The 20,252-nt window shown below is 37.9% G+C and overlaps 1 protein-coding gene across 3 annotated transcripts in view; it reads left to right on the plus strand.

Moving 5' to 3' along the window:
* col17a1 (collagen type XVII alpha 1 chain) overlaps positions 1–17,197 on the plus strand; it is an 83,675-nt gene extending 66,478 nt beyond the window's left edge. For all 3 annotated transcript variants that reach the window (XM_062976290.1, XM_062976288.1, XM_062976289.1), the window contains 10 exons: positions 402–491; positions 1,930–2,067; positions 3,800–3,889; positions 5,090–5,200; positions 7,168–7,311; positions 8,448–8,921; positions 10,467–10,607; positions 10,845–10,907; positions 14,738–14,809; positions 15,242–17,197. In XM_062976290.1, coding sequence (XP_062832360.1) covers positions 402–491; positions 1,930–2,067; positions 3,800–3,889; positions 5,090–5,200; positions 7,168–7,311; positions 8,448–8,921; positions 10,467–10,607; positions 10,845–10,907; positions 14,738–14,809; positions 15,242–15,291 — 1,373 coding nt within the window. In that variant the 3' untranslated portion in view covers positions 15,292–17,197. The remainder of the gene's footprint in view (positions 1–401; positions 492–1,929; positions 2,068–3,799; positions 3,890–5,089; positions 5,201–7,167; positions 7,312–8,447; positions 8,922–10,466; positions 10,608–10,844; positions 10,908–14,737; positions 14,810–15,241) is intronic.
* The last annotated feature ends 3,055 nt before the right edge of the window (positions 17,198–20,252 follow it).

Here is a 20,252-nt window from a genome sequence, read left to right on the forward strand (position 1 = left end):
AACGTCCTTCCAGACAGCCAATTCTCTCACACCTAAGCGACTTGCAGTTTCTCAAGTTGCTCCTGACACAGAAAACAAACAAACAAACAAAAAACCTCCAAAACTAAGGAGTCATGTTGTTTGTGCAAGTGTAGTTATGAACATTACCAAAAGAAGGACATCTCAATTCCATTAATTACTCATACAGACCTTTCACCATGTTCGTAGAACAGACAATGTTAGAAGGTAGTGTATTTCATTTGCCAGAACAGATTGTCCCACCACTGTGATGTGCATTCTTTTAATCAGCTTCCCTCCATTATTATTCAATTTCTTCTTTTGGTACATTGAGAATTTCCCTTCCAGTCTTCAGTTTCCTCTGTACTTATGTATATATGTTTTCGTGTCTCCCCCAAAACCAGCTTCAGGTTCCTCATTTGGCATGTCATCCTCTTCTATCTCTTCCTCCTCGACCACACTTTCTTATGAAGATCTTCTTGCCTTGCTGCAGAGTAAGTTGATCCAGTCCAAGGACTGCAGATAATCAGTACCATTCAGTAGTTAAGGAGATACGAGGGGAAAGTATACTTATACAATGGGATTGTTAGCAGTGTTCTTGAATACTCAGTAAATCTGGTTCTACTTCCAAACATGTTGGCCAATTTGTGTAAAAGTACTAGTGTAAAACAATTCGGGCTCAGACTATTTGAAGAACCACATCTCTGTATATAAATCAGCACGAGCGCTGTGGTCTGTGGAGGAGGCCCACCTCTCAATCCCACCTCTGTTTCAAGTGTGGCTGGTGGGGATGAGAGAGAGAGAGCCTTCTCCATGATCTCTCCCCACCTCTGGAACTCTCTCCTTAAAGAATTAAAACTGCCCCCCCCCCTCTTCTCTCCTTTAAAAAGCCTCTAAGAACACATCTATGCACTTAGGTCTATGGAGAGGAGGAGGACTAATTACACCTTATATACACCCCTGCCTAGTTGTTGAACATCTACCTTCATTAATCTGCTGTATACTATCTTAACTCCAATGATTTTAGTCAAATTATAAGAGTTTAAAATAATTTAATAGGTTGTAACTGTGTGGCATGTATTATGTCTTGTTTATTTAAGTTGTTTTTTGTAATTTTTATTGAGTTTGTTTTTGATTTGTTATATGTTATCCTTGGCATTGAATATTTACCACTGTGTTTTATTTTGCTCTAAGCCACCCTGAGTCCCTTTAGGGAGATAGGGCGGGCTATAAATAAAGCATTATTATTATTATTATTATTATTATTATTATTATTATTATTATTATTACTAAAATCATCAACAATCAAAGGAAACCAGGTTGATTTGCTTCATTTAGTGTTCTAAACAACAAAGAATAAGGAAATCGTTTCAGTAATGTTCTGTTTTCTGGATTTTTTAATTTTATGACTAGAAAATATTAATATTAAAAATATTTTAAAATGAAGACCACAAAATAGCCTCAAATGTATTAACATTTTAATTTCATTACACTCATGTGATGGTTCTCCAAAGCATGTATTTATACCACAACATCTCTGGCTGGAAGTCCTAAGAGAGGGGTGAGGAAAGTGTTGTCCTTCAGATGTTACTGAACTGCAAATTTGATCATCGCTGATTGGAAAGCTGGGAATTGCGCAAAACATCTGGGGGGCATACATTTCTCACCCATCTTTTCACATGTTCATGTAATTTTGACAGAAAGATGCGATAGGAAGTTGTTGCACGTGACTGAAATCGTAAATGAGTTATTGCAGTTACTACCAATGCAGCAATCGACAAGCATGGAAAACTAGAATCAGCAAAGAAGGCATTTATAAAAACAGGTGGTCAAACAGGACAAAATTGCTTTGCAATGAAGAAGTGAGTGGAATTATCTGAGCTCCTATGCCTCAAGTTATTTACTTTCTTGTACCTATTTTCTTTGTTTTAGGAGAGGAAATCCGGCCATATCTCATTGGACCGCAAGGTCCCCCAGGTCCACCTGGCCCACCTGGATTGGGAGGAGATGGCTCATTCACATCATTGGACTATGATGAAATGACAAGACGGGTTATCAACTATATGACAAGTAATGGCTCCATTTTTTTGTTAACCAGCCCCATCGGTCATGTTGGTCAGAGTTATTTCCTCAGTAATATCCTATGAGAAGCAAAGTTAGCTTTCCATACTACCTGCTGTTGCTATCCCATTAGAAAAATCTATTGTATCCCTATGACTGTTTTACTACTTAGTTTTGTGTGACTAATATGGTTAACACTTCTTGGCCTATGCTACTTTGTTGTTGTCATTTGGAAGTGGCTTGAACCATCAACACAGTGCTATTAGTCATGCTGCAGCAACCAGCATGCCATATTTTAAGGGCTGAATTCAACATCATTATTTACAGATAAATCGATGAAATTTAAAGCAATCATAATTTGGTCTAATCATTCGGCACTTCAGATGTTGTTGGACTGAAACTGCCAGTATTCTTCACATTGGTTATCCTGAGTAGGGTTATTGGGAGTTGTAGTCCAACAAGGATGAAAAGATGAATGAGTCCCACCTGATTGAGATCCATTGATTTCAGTGGGTTCACTCCAAGTCATAGAATCATAGTTGAAGATCCCACAAGGGCCATTGAGTCCAACCCAACATGTTGATTTTTAACTATTTGTGTAAGTTTATTTTGATTTAAGAGTTTCTCTGCTATTAAGATGACCAAGTTATGCTCAGTTGTGTTTGCATGTGGTATAATTGCCATCAAAAGATGAAAAGATGAATACACACATTATCCATTTATTGTGATCAGGCCATGACTGTTAATTCACAAGATTCCTTGGTACATTATATTCTAGCCTAGGATGGAAATAACGCATCCCTCCAGATGTTGGATGCAATTTCCTGCAATTTCCTAGCCATCACAGGGAATGGTGAGAAATGCTGGAAGTTGCAGTTCACATCTGGAGGTCACATATCTTAATGAGAACATTTTCAGGTTTTCAGATAATTAAGGTAGTAAAGTACTGTAATTTTAAGATACACCTGGAAAATTTATTTATATAAACGGGCATTTTACATAGTGCTGCTTTTAAAGTAAAGGCGTATTTCAAATATATTCTCAGGAAGCTAAATACATTATGTCTTCAACACATTAATTGGCGTATATTCTGTGAAACAATCTTGCAGAAATTATTAGAAGCTCACGACAAGCAACTTGAACATCATTCAACAAAATGTGCCATAAAGATATAATAACCCTGGCTTCCATCAGCTATAAAAATTAAAACAATCTGTATTTTAAGTATCCCTAACTGTCAACTTGTTTAAGTTTTTGTGTAACACAAAGAATCTAAGATATTTTTTCCACAAGGAAGGCCAAAGTCAAATCTGCCATTCTGCCAAAGGGTTAGGGTGGCCAGACAGAGGTTGTTGGGCATTCCTAAATTAAACGGACCTTGTGCTATTATTTTATCTTTCCACCCTTAATGGATTTTCTGTGGTGAAAAGAAGCTGGAAGACATTGTGGGAAACCAGATGGGTGGTGTGTTACTTGGACAAACCTGCCTCTGTAAAATTCCAAGAATGAGGCAGAGTAGTTGCATAAGAAAGACATCATGTGGAAACACTGTGAGCTCCTCACATACACCATCTTGAGGGTTTACATAAGGTTGAATCACTGCTCCATATTTCTAGGGTTCTATCCAGACTAGTAATCTGTTAAAGTGAATTAGATCTGTCGCAAATAACGTCTTCTATTTCCAATTTTTAAAATCTATGAAATTTTCTTACGCCTTTTTTCATTTCTAAATCTCTATTAGGTTCTGGTATTAGTATTGGCCTTCCTGGCCCACCAGGTCCTCCTGGTTTGCCTGGAACATCTTATGGAGACATCCTAGCTCTGCTCCGAGGTAAGTGTTGCAATTCTATCAAGCCATTTTGGAAGGCAATGTGTGCTGGCTGACAACTTTAGGATCTGTATCAGAGTGTTTCTCATGTTGTGCCTGTGATAGCTAATGGGCTAAATACAAAAAATAATTATTAGTCCATTCTGACTAATAAATCCCATTCATTCAGTGGGCCTGCTTTAGGTAGGACTAACATTTGGGTGTAGCCCAAAGGTTCATTGACAACCAATTTGTCATCTCTAAATTTTAGGACTGGAAATGGAGTGCATGCATTTTATTCGGTGAGCCAGGTAGCAGCCAGGATGTGGATAGTTAGAGATTTAGCTTAGTGGGCCCATTTCTACTTCAGCTAAGATTAGAAAACAGATATGAATCTTGATTCAGTGATGTATGTATGAATAAGATATGTGATCATTGTGTTGTCGAAGGCTGTCATGACCAAAATCACAGGGTTGTTGCGCGTTTTCTGGGCTGTTTGGCCATGTTCCAGAAGCTATGTGATCGCTATCAAGGTTACTTTCAGGTTTATTTAGCTATGCTACAATACGTTTTACGGTGAAATGCAGGAGTAAAGACTGACTAGTCCTCATTCATTTACTAAGGGCCCTTCCACACAGCCATATAACCCAGAATATCAAGGCAGAAAATCCTACAATCTCTGCTTTGAACTGGGTTATCTGATGTTCAGTGTGTTGTCAAAGGCTTTCATGGCCGGAATCACTGGGTTATTGTGTATTTTCCGGGCTGTATGGCCATGTTCCAGAAGCATTCTCTCCTGATGTTTTGCCCACATCTATGGCAGGCATCCCTAGAGGTTGTGAGGTATATACTTCACACCCTCTGAGGATGCCTGCAATAGATGTGGGTGAAACATCAGGAGAGAATGCTTCTGGAACATGGCCATACAGTCCGGAAAACACACAACAACCATGGGTTATCTGAGTCCACACTGCCTTATATTCCAGTTCAAAGCAGATAATGTGGGATTTTATAAAAGCTGTGTGGAAGGGCCTAAGATATGGGAGACTCTTATTGTTACTCCCCTACACACAGCTAATCCATTGAGACAGAAAAATCATCCTGCTTTTTGTGTGATTCTGTTCGGGCAAGAATTGAAGAAATAACGATGCCTTGCTTGCATAGGGAGGAAAGGAATTGAATCATGTATTGGGGCTTTATCCACTTCCTTTGCTTTTTTTTCAGACTCTGAATTTAGTGGCATTGTGGGGCCACCTGGTCCCCCAGGCCCACCCGGGATACCAGGCAGCGCTCTCTCCGGTCTCACCAGAGAGGACATCTTGACATACCTACAAAGTAAGAATGTCTGCCAGACTCTGTGTTTGGGGACCTAGTAGGATTCTTTGGTTTCTTGGAGATGGGGTGGGATGGGCAGAGAACTGGGAGGCTATGATTCATCCAGGGCGAAATAAGGACATCTTGTCCTATACAGTTCATTGCGAGATAATCCAGTGATCCCAATAATCCAAATAGTTTAGTCAGTGAGCTAATCAACTGAGCGTTTTTTTTTTAAAGATGAAAACTTGCTTGAATTAACCACACTGTAGTTGTGTGGAAAGTACTTTGGAAAGTACACTCCAGACCATTGGAACTGGCTGATGATAAATTTCAGTTGTTGACAAGCATTTATCGCTTGTATAATCTAATACTTCACATTATTGATCTGAATTAATTTTAACCTGCTCACAGTATGGCTGGTGGATGTAGGTACAGTAGAGTCTCACTTATCCAACATAATGAGCACCTCCTCCCAGAGACGGCAGAATGTTAGATAAGCGAATATGTTGGATAATAAGGAGGGATTAAGGAAAAGCCTATTAAACATCAAATTAGGTTATGATTTTACAAATTAAGCACCAAAACATCATGTTAGACAACAAATTTGGCAGAAAAAGTAGTTCAATACGCAGTAATGCTATGTAGTAATTACTGTATTTACAAATTTAGCACCAAAATATCACAATGTATTGCAAACATTGACTACAAAAATGTGTTGGATAATCCAGAACGTTGGATAAGCGAGTGTTGGATAAGTGAAACTCTACTGTACCTTGAAAACAATACACACACACTCAGTGAATCATGGTGAAAGGAGCAACCGCTTTTCTAATATTTGGGAGAACGACAGGGTGGCATCTTGTTAGTGGCATATGTGTAAGTAAGTAAGTAAGACTTCCATGTGCATATGTCTCTTCAGTAAATTGAAGGCAGTTATTCTCTGGCCCCTGGTGGCTCAGCAGGTTAAACCACTGAGCTCCTGAACTTGCTGACTGAAAGGTCGGTTCGAATCCAGGGAGCAGGATGAGCTCCCGCTGTTAGCCCCAGCTTCTGCCAACCTAGCAGTTCGAAAACATGCAAATGTGAGTAGATCAATAGGCACCGTTCCAGCGGGAAGGTAATGGCGCTCTATACTCTCATGCCGGTCACATGACCTTGGAGGTGTCTGCGGACAGCGCTGGCTCTTCGGCTTAGAGATGAGCACCTCCTCCCAGAGACAGATATGACTAGATTCAATGTCAAGGGGAAACATTTACCTTTACCTATTCTCTAGCCCTTTGCACCAGAACCCCCCCCCCCCCCCCGCCAACATCTAGGCAGCCTTGAATGTGTTGAGAGGGTAGGAGCAATTTGGCAATTTAGTCAGTGAAGGACATAGCTTCTTTGAATTATATGGGCAAGGAAAAGAAGGGCTATCGATCTCTGAGTGTACTCTTATCTCTTCCGCCCATCCCAGCTGAGACCAGCTGACTTGAATTCTCTCTTACTCTCACCAGTTAGCAACAGCAGTAGCAGTGGCCTCTCCTGGTATTTGACAGCTGCAGGAACAAGGGGGAAGGCAAAGGAAAAAATTGTTGCATGCCTTCAAGTTGTTTCCGATTTATAGCAAGCCTAAGATGACCTTATTACTTGGTTTTCTGGAGCTGAAAATATGTGACTCACGCAAGACAGAGACCCATTTCCCTGCTACACATCATTCAAAAACCAAGCATTACAGGTTGTGATGCTGCTATTAAATCACCAACTGGATTATATCCAGAAGTGCTTCTTGTCAATGTATTTACCAGAGAAGATGGCTAGCTGAACATAGGGCTCATTGCTTAGTAAGCATGTGTAGGGCTGCGTTGTTACAGCTGGAAAAACCTAAAGAGTTAAAGTATAAATGGGAACAACATTTTAAAATTATCATTGCTCATCCTAAACCAGTATCACCTTGAGTGGATGTTTCTTTGTTAACCAGAACACCGTTTTCTTCTTTCTCTAAGGTGTGGGATATTCCTCACTTTCTGGACCCCCTGGACCACCCGGGCCTCCAGGGCCACCTGGCCTTTCAGGATCTGGCTATGTTTCTCAAGGTGATGGTATCTGGACTGACGAGTTCAGGAGTGATTTGATCCAATACCTTACTAGTAAGTCACATATTATATAAACAGAGACATCCACACATGAACACTTCTGCAATTCTCCTTGTTATAACTAGCTCTTGCTCATCTTGCAATTTCAAGTCTGGGCCTCATCCTGGCTCTCTGCCTAGGACTGATCTCATAGCCCATTCGTAGCAGCTGATAAATCCATATTGCAGCTGTTAGGCTGGACTGACAGGCCCCTTGAGAAATTGAAAGTGTTTATTATGGTTTTATTTCAAGATGGAGCCATAGTTTTCCCCTGTTTCGTTTTCTTTGGCCTTCTTGGTCTATGGAAAAGGCATTTTCTCTCATCTGTCATTTCGTAGGAACTTAGGATGTCACCTCTGATGGTGGAGTATTCTTTCTGCTTCCTTGTCTTGTTTTTTTAAAGAAAGTTTTCAACCCAGATTTCATTATAGTGCCTGTCACACTAATAATTGCAACAGGGATCAAGTTACAAATTAAAGCTCTGAAGGACAAACAGCAGGAGAGTAGAAGAATCAAATTGTTGCCACAAAGTATAATTGTTTTACCAACCAAGTGGTTAAAAATGTAGATTTAATCAATTGATTCATTTTTATTTGTTTGTTCAGGCTTTTTGAGTACTACTCTTCACAAATTATAATTTATAATGCAATGTACATCTAAACTAATGCAATAACATAATACTAAAGCAATTTGTATGTTGAAACTGCAGAATACAATATTCATTAAAAATTAGAGACAGGCTAGTGTGGGGTACAAATATTCTTCTTACTTCATTATGTAAATATTTATTTCCCAGATTATTTCTGTACTTTGTATTAATTGCAACATAGCCTATTTCGATAAGCATCTGGCATGTTGAGTGATTTTTTTCTATAGTATGTCCTTCCTAGAGCAAAAGGCAGGGCAGTTGATCAGACCATTGCAGATCTCTCCAATGCATTTCTCAACAATCTGCCATTCCCAGTTGGAGTCTCAATCAATATACCTATGCATTGCAGCTAATTTGTCAGCTCTGATATTCTCTGTTGCTATAGATTTTTTTGTTATTGAACTTCACTTGTCTATCCAATTTATTATTTCATCCTTTGCAATACTCTGCAGATTAGTCTATTATCTGGGTCTGTCCTAAAATCCACTAATTTGTTTTATAGGTGAGGATGTACGTGGCTTCATCAGAGGACCTCCTGGACCTCCAGGGCCACCTGGGAACTTTATGGCAGAAACTTACAGAGGGTCTGCAAATTCAGACGGATCATATAGCAGGTCTGCAAGTTCTGGCATGTCTTATGATGCATCCTTATCCAGAAGGGAATCCTACAGCAGCTCATTGGGAAGCAATGGAGAACTTGATGGATCTCTTGGAGCAGGTGGAAGTTATGGAGGCTCACTTGGAGCAGGTGGAAGTTATGGTGGCTCTCTCGGAGAAGGTGGATCTTATGGTGGCTCACTCGGAGCAGGTGGAAGTTATGGTGGCTCACTCGGAGAAGGTGGTTCTTATGGTGGCTCAACCGGAGCAGGTGGATCACAGATAAGATCAGCAGGTGCAGGAGGCTCCTATACTGGATCATTTGCCGGATCACTGGATTATAATGAGTTGGCAACCAGAGTGTCTGAAAATATGCAGAGTAAGTAGGACCATATTTCTCTCATGCCATCTTAAATAATTTGGGCAAACAGCTGCAGTCAGAACAAAACAAGGTCTGGAATCCCATATGCTTCATATTATGTTCATGTATTGAACGTGTTTGGTTGTCTTTACAGAGGAGTTCACTGCTTCCCTCATACAACGTCTAAAACCCATATCTTCCTTCTATGGGAGTGTGGGGATTCCTTAGCCATTTATCAGCCAGAGAACAGTGCATGGACATTGGAGACATTTCTGGTTACAGTATGTTCCTATAACTCAGTGGTTCTCAACCTGTGCGTCTCCAGTTGTTTTGGCCTTCCACTCCCAGATATCCTAACAGCTGGTAAACTGGCTGGGATTTCTGGGAGTTGTAGGCCAAAACACTTGGGGACCCACAGGTTGAGAACCACTGCTAACCAGATGCAAAATGAGGAAGGCATTCTCTGAGACTTCTTGGAAGGAAGAAGATATATAATAGTTCCACCTGATTAAAAATTTATGTTTTGTAAAATTGGATTTTAGTTTTAAAAATCTATTCTTGAATATACCATGCCCTTGGTATCTGCTCGAATTTGGTTCTAGGACACACACCCCTCCTCATGAATACCCAAATCTGTGGATGTCCAAGTGCTATTATACAGGGTGTTTGAAAAAGAACTCCCTAGTTTTAATGTATTTATACTTAAAACTAGGGAGTTCTTTTTCAAACACCCTGTACACAATGGTATAGTAAAATAATGCCATTTAGATTTTTAAATATATATATTTTCAAGCTGTGGATATTTGCATTCATGGATGCAGAACCTATGGATGAAGAGGGTAAACTGTAATGCTTTTTATCTACTGTATGTTACTTTAGGAGCCTCACCAAGAAGAGGGGGGAAATGAACAGCTTCAATACATGCATTATTATTATTATTTATATATTGCCATTTTTAAAGGGGGCATGGGAGGGAAATTCCACTCCTTTGTATGTTTTACAGAGGCTTCACTGACAGAATGCCACCTAATTTCTCAGAGTACTGCATGTGTGCTATGTACATCTGAGGGTTGTTAACAATTTGCATTCTTGGGATACACACAGATGTACAAAGTTTCATTGAGACAGAGGCAATCTCAAAATCAGGATGGGAGATGCTTAGATCTATTGTCATTACTGCAAAGTATCAGTCCAATTTGATGTAAGTTATGTCTTCAGTAAGAACATTTCAAATAATCATTGCATAAATGCCAAATCTTACTTATATCAAACTCATGTCCCAGATTAGGTATTTGCTTGTTTATATGCTAAGTAGGATCTTGTATGCACTTTGTGTTGAATATTTTTCTCCCAGAGTTGTATAGATACCTTAAATCAGCAGAGAAGGAAAATGCCACAGTCTCAACAGTGAAAAAAATATCATTTTGTGGTTATTCTTTCTAGAATGTAATAGTATAGCAACCATTTTTGACAGCCGGAATAGATTTTTCAGTTCATGTGGGGGAAATGTCTGCCACTTTTGCTTTGTGTTTTCCACTTTAAGCCTGTGTTTACCCTTCCCAGGCCGAGGTCTCCTCCAGGACATGATGACTTATGCCATGCAAGGGCCACCTGGGCCTCCAGGACCACCTGGCATCCCAGGCATCAGCAGGGTGTTTGCATCCTATGGCAACATCACTGCAGATCTCATGGATTTCTTCAGAAGTAAGCGATACTTGCCATATCCTTTATCATACTGTACATCCCTCCTGTAGTTTTATGGGTGGGCAGAAGTCAAGCTGTGAACAGTAGAATAAATCTTTTTGAGATACCAGATTTCTGATTTCAGATGAAAATGGGTGTCTGTTGAAAGAATAAAAAGCCTAGTGCTCAGCATTGTAGGAAGACTCTTTTTTGAAGCCACCACATTGTTTATAATATAATGTGTTCATTTTTCTGCAGCTTATGGAACAATTCCTGGGCCACCTGGACCGAAAGGAGAGATGGGATTCCCAGGACCAAAAGGTAAATATGCGAATGCCATCCTTATGTAGTCTGTAGAACCCAAGGGAGGAGAAGTAATATAATACAATATTATACTACTAATAATATAATATAATAATATTAATTATATATTATATATTAAATGTAATATTACTAATATTACCATATAATGATATAGTACAATATAGTAATTTAATGCTTATATTGTGCTATGCTAATAATATATTGTATGTACATTTGATTTGTAAGCTGCTCTGAGTCCCCTCCGGGGTGAGAAGAGCAGGATATAAATGTAGTAAATAAATAAATAAAATAAGTATCCCTCTTCTCAAGTTGTATTTTCCTTCTGACCCCTAAGGATGCATGCAGATCCCAGTTCTGTTCCCTGTGGTGCTCATTGCTATCTGAACCCTCCCAGTGTCTTTCGTTTCAATTATGTTTACAGAATTTCCATATACTTTCAACCAAATGGTTTTCATGCACTTCAATTGAACTTCCAATTATTTTTATCCTTTATACCAGGGGTCCTCAAACTTTTTAAGTCGAGGGCCGGTCCACAATCCTTCAGACTGTTGAGGGGCCGGATTATCATTTGAAAAAAAAATACAAACAAATTCCGATACACACTGCACATGTCTTATTTGTAGTGCAAAAACAACAACAACAAGAACAAGGAAAGAACAATGCAATATTTAAAAATAAAAACAATTTTAACCAACATACATTTATCAGGATTTCAATGGGACGTGTGCTCCTGCTTCGGGCCAATGAGATAGTCAAGTTAATTAGGATTGTTGTTGTCATTGTTGTTGTTGTTGTGTGCCTTCAAGTCATTTCAGACTTTGGGCGAGCCTAAGTCTAAAGTGTATTTATTTATTTTTTATTTATTTACTGCATTTATTTACTACATTTGTATCACACCCTTCTCACCCCAAAGGGGACTCAGAGTGGCTTACAAATTATATGTACATACAATATATTATATTATTAGCATAGCACAATATTAGCATTATATATTACTATATTGAACTATACCACTATACTGTAATATTATTAGTAATATTATATGTAATATAGAATATATAATTAATATTATTATATGGTAATACTATTAGTGTTATATTGTATTACATTATAATATTATTATCAATATTATATGTATATACAAGATATTATATTATAAAACCGAGGGCAGGGGCCAGGTAAATGACCTCAGAGGGCCACATCCGGCCCCCGGGCCTTAGTTTGGGGACCCCTGCTTTATACCATCTCAAAGGTTTTCCCCATGTTCAGCATATAGTGCCTCTGCTTCATAGTGATAGAGAACAACATTAATTCATTTTTGGCTATATTCCCTCTTAGTAATGTTAATATCAGGAATGGAGAATGGCAGGCCATCTGGGGGACAATTTTCTTTTCCTCTAGACTTCTCAAAATTAAAAACACTACCAAAACAAAATCAGGAATGGAAGTACATCTCCAGTTATGAAAAAATAACCAGTAGGGGGGCCTTAGTAACCTGTTTGAAAGATGAATAGTTGCTCCTGCAAACTTTCAGAGTAATTCTCATAGGGGAAGGGGATGGAGAAGACGGAAAAAGGACAGCCTAGGGAATCTGGAGTGGTGCAGAGCCACTGAAAAGGCCTGATTTGCTATGTTATAGTCATTAGATATCACTTTCCTCACTCCAGATTTGTATGAACAACCAGACATGCTGAATACAAAGAATTCTGATTGGCGGAGCATTTAAGTACAATATGGTAGTGCCATGGCTATGAACACTAGTCACTTTTTGATCTATTCTGGTTCACCCCAATACTACAACTAAGGAATAAAAGACAAAATAAAGAGTTAGGAAGTGGTAAATTTGTGGGTACTGTTTAGCCTCGTCTTTTCTATCCAGGGCCTTATTCCTATTGGTCGTATAAACTAAAATAAACCCATTGACTCAACGATAGGATGGTGAGTCAACACAAAGGGAAATCCCATAGATTCAAGAGAAGTACAGCCATTAAGCTGGCATAATGATTCAGGTTTAGATGTCCAATTCATCTGAGCACTGAATGACAGAAAGGTAACTTTTACTCACCCTTTAATTTAAAAGATTTGTATGGTTCTGACGAGCATTACATATTTGCATGATGATGAGCTATTTTCTAATTAGACCATTCTTGGTCATAGATGCATCTACAGCAGGCATGAGCAAACTTTGGCTTTCCAGGTGTTTTGGACTTCAATTCCCACAATTCCTAACAGCCAGTAGGCCATTAGAATTGTGAGAGTTGAAGTCCAAAACACCTGGAGGACCAAAGTTTGCTCATGCCTGATTTACAGTATAGAAATAATGCAGATTGACAGTTCTTGAACTGCCATGTCTGTACTATGGAATTCTGCTGAAGCGCCACTTCTCTTTGGCAAAGAAGGCAAAAGAATTACAAAACTAAAACTCCTATGATTCCATAGCATTAAGTTGGCAATTAAAATGGTTTCAAACTACTATCATTCTACAATATAGATGCACCTCATGTTTATTCAATCACCTATGGTTCCCTCCAGTGTTAAATACTTCCTTAAATGGTTACTTGTTCTAGCTTTATTATCCCTTCAAAGATTTGGTGTTATGATCATGACTTGAATTTGCCATGTTCTTTGAAGTCTGTCCAGTGTGCCATTGCTGGCTTTCCTTTTAAAATCACAAAACTCCATTTTGTGAGTTTGCAAAAGTAGCTGGCTCTACTGAAGTGGGTGTATGTCTGTTTAATTTCCCTTTGTTTGGTTCCATTTGTCACCGACTGGGAGTGAGATTATCATTCTGGCTCTCTGCCTGTTCTCAGGCAGGAGGTACTAATTGAAATGCTGAAAAAGTTGTAGCCCGAAAGGTGTGGTTACTCAGTTCTTGTGCATGAAGTAATTTGTGGTTGATCTTGATTTAATTGTGAGGTTCAGGAAACAAACATATTCTTAGCAAAATCAACTTTGAAAGGGGCTAGGTCAGGTTTTTTCCTTTACCTCCTTCAAATGGCCTGAATTAATGACACTGGAATTTCTTCATTGATACCTTCCTGGTGTTTCCACCCAAGCTAATAATAGGATACATTTTGGTCTACAACTCCCAGGGGCCTAAATCAGCATGGTGCTAAGGGGCAGCGAGAGTTGTAATCCAAAAGCTCCCAAGCCAACTACCAAGGGCAGTCAGTTATAACTTCCTCTTTAAAATGAAATATCTGTATTTTGTAAATGACATTCAAGACCCTGGAATGACAACAGAGCTTTGCTGTCTTAGCTTCTTTTAATTGTTGTTGTTGTTGTTCTGCGCCTTTAAGTGATTTCTGAGTTATGGAGACCTTAGGGCACTCTATCATTGGGTTTATTTGGCAAGTTGTTGGACTTTAATGTCTATCATCCTAGTGGTAAAACATGGTAGGAATTGGAGTTGGACTGGACAGTCACAATTTCTGCAATTACAGAATTGTTGCCAAAATAAGACTGTCATCACCCTCAGTTTCTGGATGACTCGAGTTTCAAAATGTGCCAGAGTAGATGGGAGACCCTTAGGCTCCAACTTCAGATATATACAAATCAGAATAATTGTTTATCCCAGATGAGAGTATTATGTAAGATGATTGTGGCATCAACTTTAGATTATTTGCATGTTACCTTTCCAAGACTGATCTAATTAGACTTTTGAGTTTGGCACTAAAGCAATTAATGATGTAAAATTGTGCTCCAGATGAAAAAAAATATCTGAAGTTGGAAGGCGAACTTTTCAGGAAGCGTGCCTTTTTGCACTTGTTTTCAAATTAGCAGCCAAGTGGTCGTAACATTAAATGTTTTTTTTCCCACTTTTCCAGGTGATATTGGACCAATGGGCCCACCAGGTCGCCAAGGGCCAAGAGGACCAAAGGGTGAAAAGGGCGAAAAAGGTATTCATACATTCCAATACAAAGAGGTGGATTTTATTTACAGTAGGGTGGGGTAGGCTGAAACACGAGGAAATAGGTTTTTTGTGTGTGATTTCACTAAGAAACAAGGAGCAACTTGTACATTCTTGTACAAGTTGCTCCTCTCCACCAATAATATCATAGGCACTGGCCACAGGGGTATGTACGACTAATGTGAAAGGAATATACAGCATTACTAATTTCATACCTTGGGATAAATGAAGGGATGCTGTGGACATACATTTCTGTATATACAGTAGTTCTATATATAGAAGGTCAAACAAGTGGAAAACATACATATTTTCTGCATATTTACAGAAAAGCATAGTATAACCATCATATTAGGAGAGTGACAAACTTTGCTATTGCTTTATAAAATAGTTCTTTTTCTTGATCTCATTCTCCCCCTCTTAGGTGAACAAGTATATGTTGGTCGAAGAAAAAGGAGAAGCATAGGAGTATAATCTGAGAACAAAAATTAAAGCAGAAGATTTCTAAGTCATTTATAGTAATTGTTTTGTTCCAGTCGACATAAAAATCCCAAATTTCAGTGGCTTCTAATAAGTGACCACCACCCAGATGCCACTAACACTTGATATTTGGGAAATTAATGATAGTCTTAATTTGCAAGAACTTGACTGGCTTCCAGTATTACTACATATTGAAATAATTGCTAATTTGTTTCTTTTCACATATGAATTAGAACTGAGTATAAGCTTAGTCTAATGTTATATGACACAGCTTCTGAAACGTAGCTTACTGTCTGAGATCCACACAACTCGGCTTCTCCAGAAGATTAGAATGAGGAGACTTCTACAGAAACTGAAACAAAGCAGTGAGATGAGAACCAGAGGTCATGTAATAGCTTACTGTAGTACACTATGTATTTAAAATTATTAGCATATTTTGCTTTTTCTGACCTTCTTAAAGCCAAATCAGATGAAGCAAAGTATGCTAATATGCAAATATATGCCAGAGGGATGTATAGCAATCCCTCTGTTGTTTCTTTTTTTAAAAAAATCTTTAAACTCCTCTTATTAGTTGCATTGCAAAATTGTGAAGGACTTGGAGGCTATTAGTATTTAAAGCACTTTTGTTAGAACTGATTTTTTAAAAGATGTTTTCTTTGTTTTTTATGATTTTAAAAGTGCCAATTTAATATAAATCTTCCAAATTAGAGCTTGTTTACACTTTGGTCTCATTGAATGGAAACCAGATATTAAAGTATTATATAATGGTATGTTTAGAGATACAGTGGCATATTCCTATGTTAAGTTCAGTGACTGCATTTCTAAAAGCAAGGAGTTTAAATTTGCACCCATTCCTCCCTCTCCTGCCTCTGTAGAAAGGGCCTTCCATGTTGAATAAGTATATACAAGTATAATCACCAATAACTTTAACTAAGAAGTACTGTATATTACTAAAGGGACTTTGTAGATAAAGCTGTCTTCATTATGCATGGTATGAATCCTCCAAAAGAGTGAATATTCTTCATGCCAGCACCTTTAAAATATTTTGGTATGATCAGTCACTTAAAAGACTTGGATTTGATTATATGGCAATCTCTTGCTGAGTTATAAACACAGTAAATATAGTGCACCACTACATAGATGCTTAGACTCAAAACAATTTAAGTATAATCTGTGGAACACAATCTTAGGTGCTGTGTAACCTGATATACATCTCAAAATGTTATGAAACTAACATATTTAAGATGATTTTCACATTTGAAATAAGGCCTCACTCTGTAACGGTGAAGAATTTAATAATAACAATGAACGTGCTATGCATCATTGCAGAGAGATCACTACCAAGAGGTGGGAGGATACATTTTGGACCTGATAGCAAACTGGCTACTGCTAGAGGAAATCAATTAACTACCTTTATCTAATACAGATTAGATATTGGAAGTGCTAGACTGAGGCCACAATACAGAAAACAACTAACACCACACATTCACTGAGGCTTTCAATGTCATTCCTTTAACAACCATGGCCTACACATACGTTTGCTTCTTGGGGTATGCAAGTTTGAAAAGCAGTTTATGATATGGCATTATCGGAACTGGGGCAGCCTGCTGGTGTAATTAAAAAAGCTAAATAATCCAGTACTGCATTCAAACCTTTGAATGCATACAAAAGTATATTTTTGAGCCTACAAACAGTGTCAAGAGCTATGGAAATAGGATTCTAGCATAGATAAAATAAAAGCACAGGCAAGATAAGATGAATATTCTATAATTAAAATATGGGTTTTCTGATACTGGAATGAACATCCTATTGAGCAGGATATGGTCTTTCAACATGTAAAGTGGCTGTATTTGTTAATGAGACATTTGCTTTTTAAAAAATAAAGATGCTTTTAAAGCTTTTTGGTTTCTTTCCCTTTCTCACAATTATCAAATAATTCATTGGATCCTTATCTAACAAGCACAGCTGACAGTCACCTAGTGGATGATAAGTTAAAGGAATTCCCACAAATCCAAAACATTTCACCAGAGAGTCCCTATTAGTTAACATCTGAAGTGCTATTGTTTGTCTCTTTCATATAGTACTGTATATAATGCAGTTCTAAGAATGTCAATTCGGAAGTATGCCCCATTGATTTCCGTAGGTAAGCACATATATAGCAGCCTTCGAACAAAAGTAATTCTCTATTCTGCTTTGGGGACTTTACGTAGAAGACCACACCATTCACTCAGACATACTGGTATGAGAGAAATCCAGTAACAGGCGCTTTATGTCTATTTGTGATAGAATTAGTTAATGCTGGCACTTATTGAACTGGGAATGATATGCAAATGGCACAAGAAGACTATCTGGATACTCCTTACAGAAATATCTATAACCACACCATTTCCAGACATACGTGAAACATTTGTTAAATATGAGAGGAAAGAGCCCATCAGGGAAATATTACCCTTGAGCATCAATACCTTTGAACTATAACATTTAGGATGCAACTTGAAATTTCAATTATACATAGTTGGTGAAAACGAAGCATGGGTTGAGCCCAAAGCATCTCTACTCCTCAATAATGGCAGGTCTACGATTATACTGTAGTTGTGTCAACACACCTTTTTCTCTCCTGGAAGCATTAACTAAAGAATTTGATGATTGAAAGTTATCCCAGATTTTTTTTTTGGTTTCCCAGACAAAACTATGCAGGAATGTCACTTCTAGCCATTCTGTGTCTTAATTATCTATTTCCAAACACAACATTAAGAATTCGGAGCACCGCTGCAGGGTAAGAAACTATATTATTCAATAAACTCTGCTGACCTAAGCATTACAGGGGAAAATCAGTATATTGAATTTTGGAAATGGTTACAAATTAAATCCAAAACATACACCAAGAATGTGTGCATATTGTGTACCTTCAATTCATTTTTTGATTTATGAGGACCTTGTTTACTCTTGAATATGCCCCCCCCTGTAATTAGCGTTTCTTCCACTTGCCTTGCCTTCTTCTGCAGCTGAGTGTGTGCAACTTGACCAAGGTGACCCAGTGGATTTCCATGACTGAGTGGAGATTTGAATCACTGTCTCCAGAATCATAGTCCAATGCTGAGGTCACTAAACCATGCCAATAATTGATCCCAGTTCAATTTACTAGACAACCCCCAAACAATGCAGCAACTCAGCTGTTGAGTTACTGTACCCCTGTCTAAATCTAACGTATATATTGAATTGCAGTAGACCTATTCAGCTGAGATTTACGTAAGTAAATTTTTAAGAGGGAACAGCATTATGATTACTACCAAAGTTCCAAGTCTTTGGAACCAAACAGATCAGAAAAATAGTGTGTTCAAATAAGTTGCAGCCCAGTTCATTTTTCTCTTGCTCCCCATAACAATGTATTATACATGAATCTCCCAAGAGAAGTATCAAGTTGTCTCCCCTTGGAACTGGTGACTGAAGAGGCTCGTCCCAATGGCTTTCCATTGCTTATCAACACTTCCCAACGTTTTGCATTCATTGTGTACTGGGCAAGTAGAAAAGGCATCGTTTCAACTGGTGCATCAGCACCTAGTCCTATCAAAACCAACAGAGGTGGCATTCTGATTGTAGCATCCCCTAAAATAGATGCCTTGTAAAATTCCAAAGTTCCTTTGTCATCTGTGGTTTGGATTACATGGCCTTCAAATTGGCTTTTTTCAAAATCTGCTTCCTCCAATGATGCGGGAGAAAGCATGCTTACTTTATGTTAGGAAGGAAGACTGTAACTGATGTGTGAAATAAATCAATTACTGTGAACAAATAGGGTTAAATCCTTAATTTTAACTTCTGTAGATGCAAATGAACAATCAAGGAGAATGCTAAATTACATATGCTAAAAAGAAGAGAGATAACATTGAAAATTAAAAAGTTAAAACACAACTAATAAAGATAATTGACAAATTTTATATATTTATATTATAATTTTATAATAGAAAGTTAAAATCCATATTAAAATGTCAAGAAGTTTTTGAAAGCGTAAAATTTAAAATCAAAACACAGTTAAAAATGCAGGACACACACTACAGGAAGCTGACTCCTTGCAACCAATTAATAATCTCATCTCTGCTTAAATAGAAAGGTCTTTGCTTTAGGGAAGGGGGGGATCCTCCCTGAAATGTGGCAATTCTTCTATTGTAAACATGCAACATGCATCATGCATACTTTGAAATTAAAATGAATTTCCAAGGCTTGTTTGGAGGAGTAGGGTTGATAAGGATTTACAGCAACTCAAAGAAAGCAAACAGAAGAGATATAGCAAAGGATGCAGACAAGCAGCAGACAAGGAGGCAATGACTTTAAGCACAACATTAGCTGAAATGAAATTCTGTTTACTGAATATTTAATGCATCTCTTCTAAGACATGAAAGAAACCCATTTTTAAAAAGAATCTTTAAATCATTTTCCAGAATGTAGAACTTATCTTTCTAAAAGTTTCCTCCCCAATATCTTTACCAGAAGAGTTCTTAAAGGCTGCAATGAAAATCAAACTGCAATGGAGATGATTTACAATTTGAGAAACATTTCCCATGCAGTTTCAGAAATTGAACTGAAAACCACCCTTGCTGATATGATCTGATTTCTATGCTATGTACAACCAGCATTATTGTAGTTTGGTTGAATTTTTTTACTCCTTTTACAATCAAGATGCACCCAGTATAATTTTGTCTTGTCAGATTTGTCATTATACTACAAACAGAAGGAGTAAAAACCAATATTGGCTACCTACAATGTTTTAAAGTTGAAATCATTCCTATGGCTTCCATATCTTAATTCATCCAACACTACAAGCATCGGGACTATGCAGTACTTTGCTGTAATGTATACATGAACTGCATATTTGAACACACATCTGCTTGTGAGAGCATTTTGTATTTAATGTAAAATAGTTTAATAGTAGTGTCACATAGTAAATACTATATTTTTCT

This window comes from Anolis carolinensis, chromosome 3 (genome assembly GCF_035594765.1).
Source record: "Anolis carolinensis isolate JA03-04 chromosome 3, rAnoCar3.1.pri, whole genome shotgun sequence".
Taxonomy (NCBI): domain Eukaryota; kingdom Metazoa; phylum Chordata; class Lepidosauria; order Squamata; family Dactyloidae; genus Anolis; species Anolis carolinensis.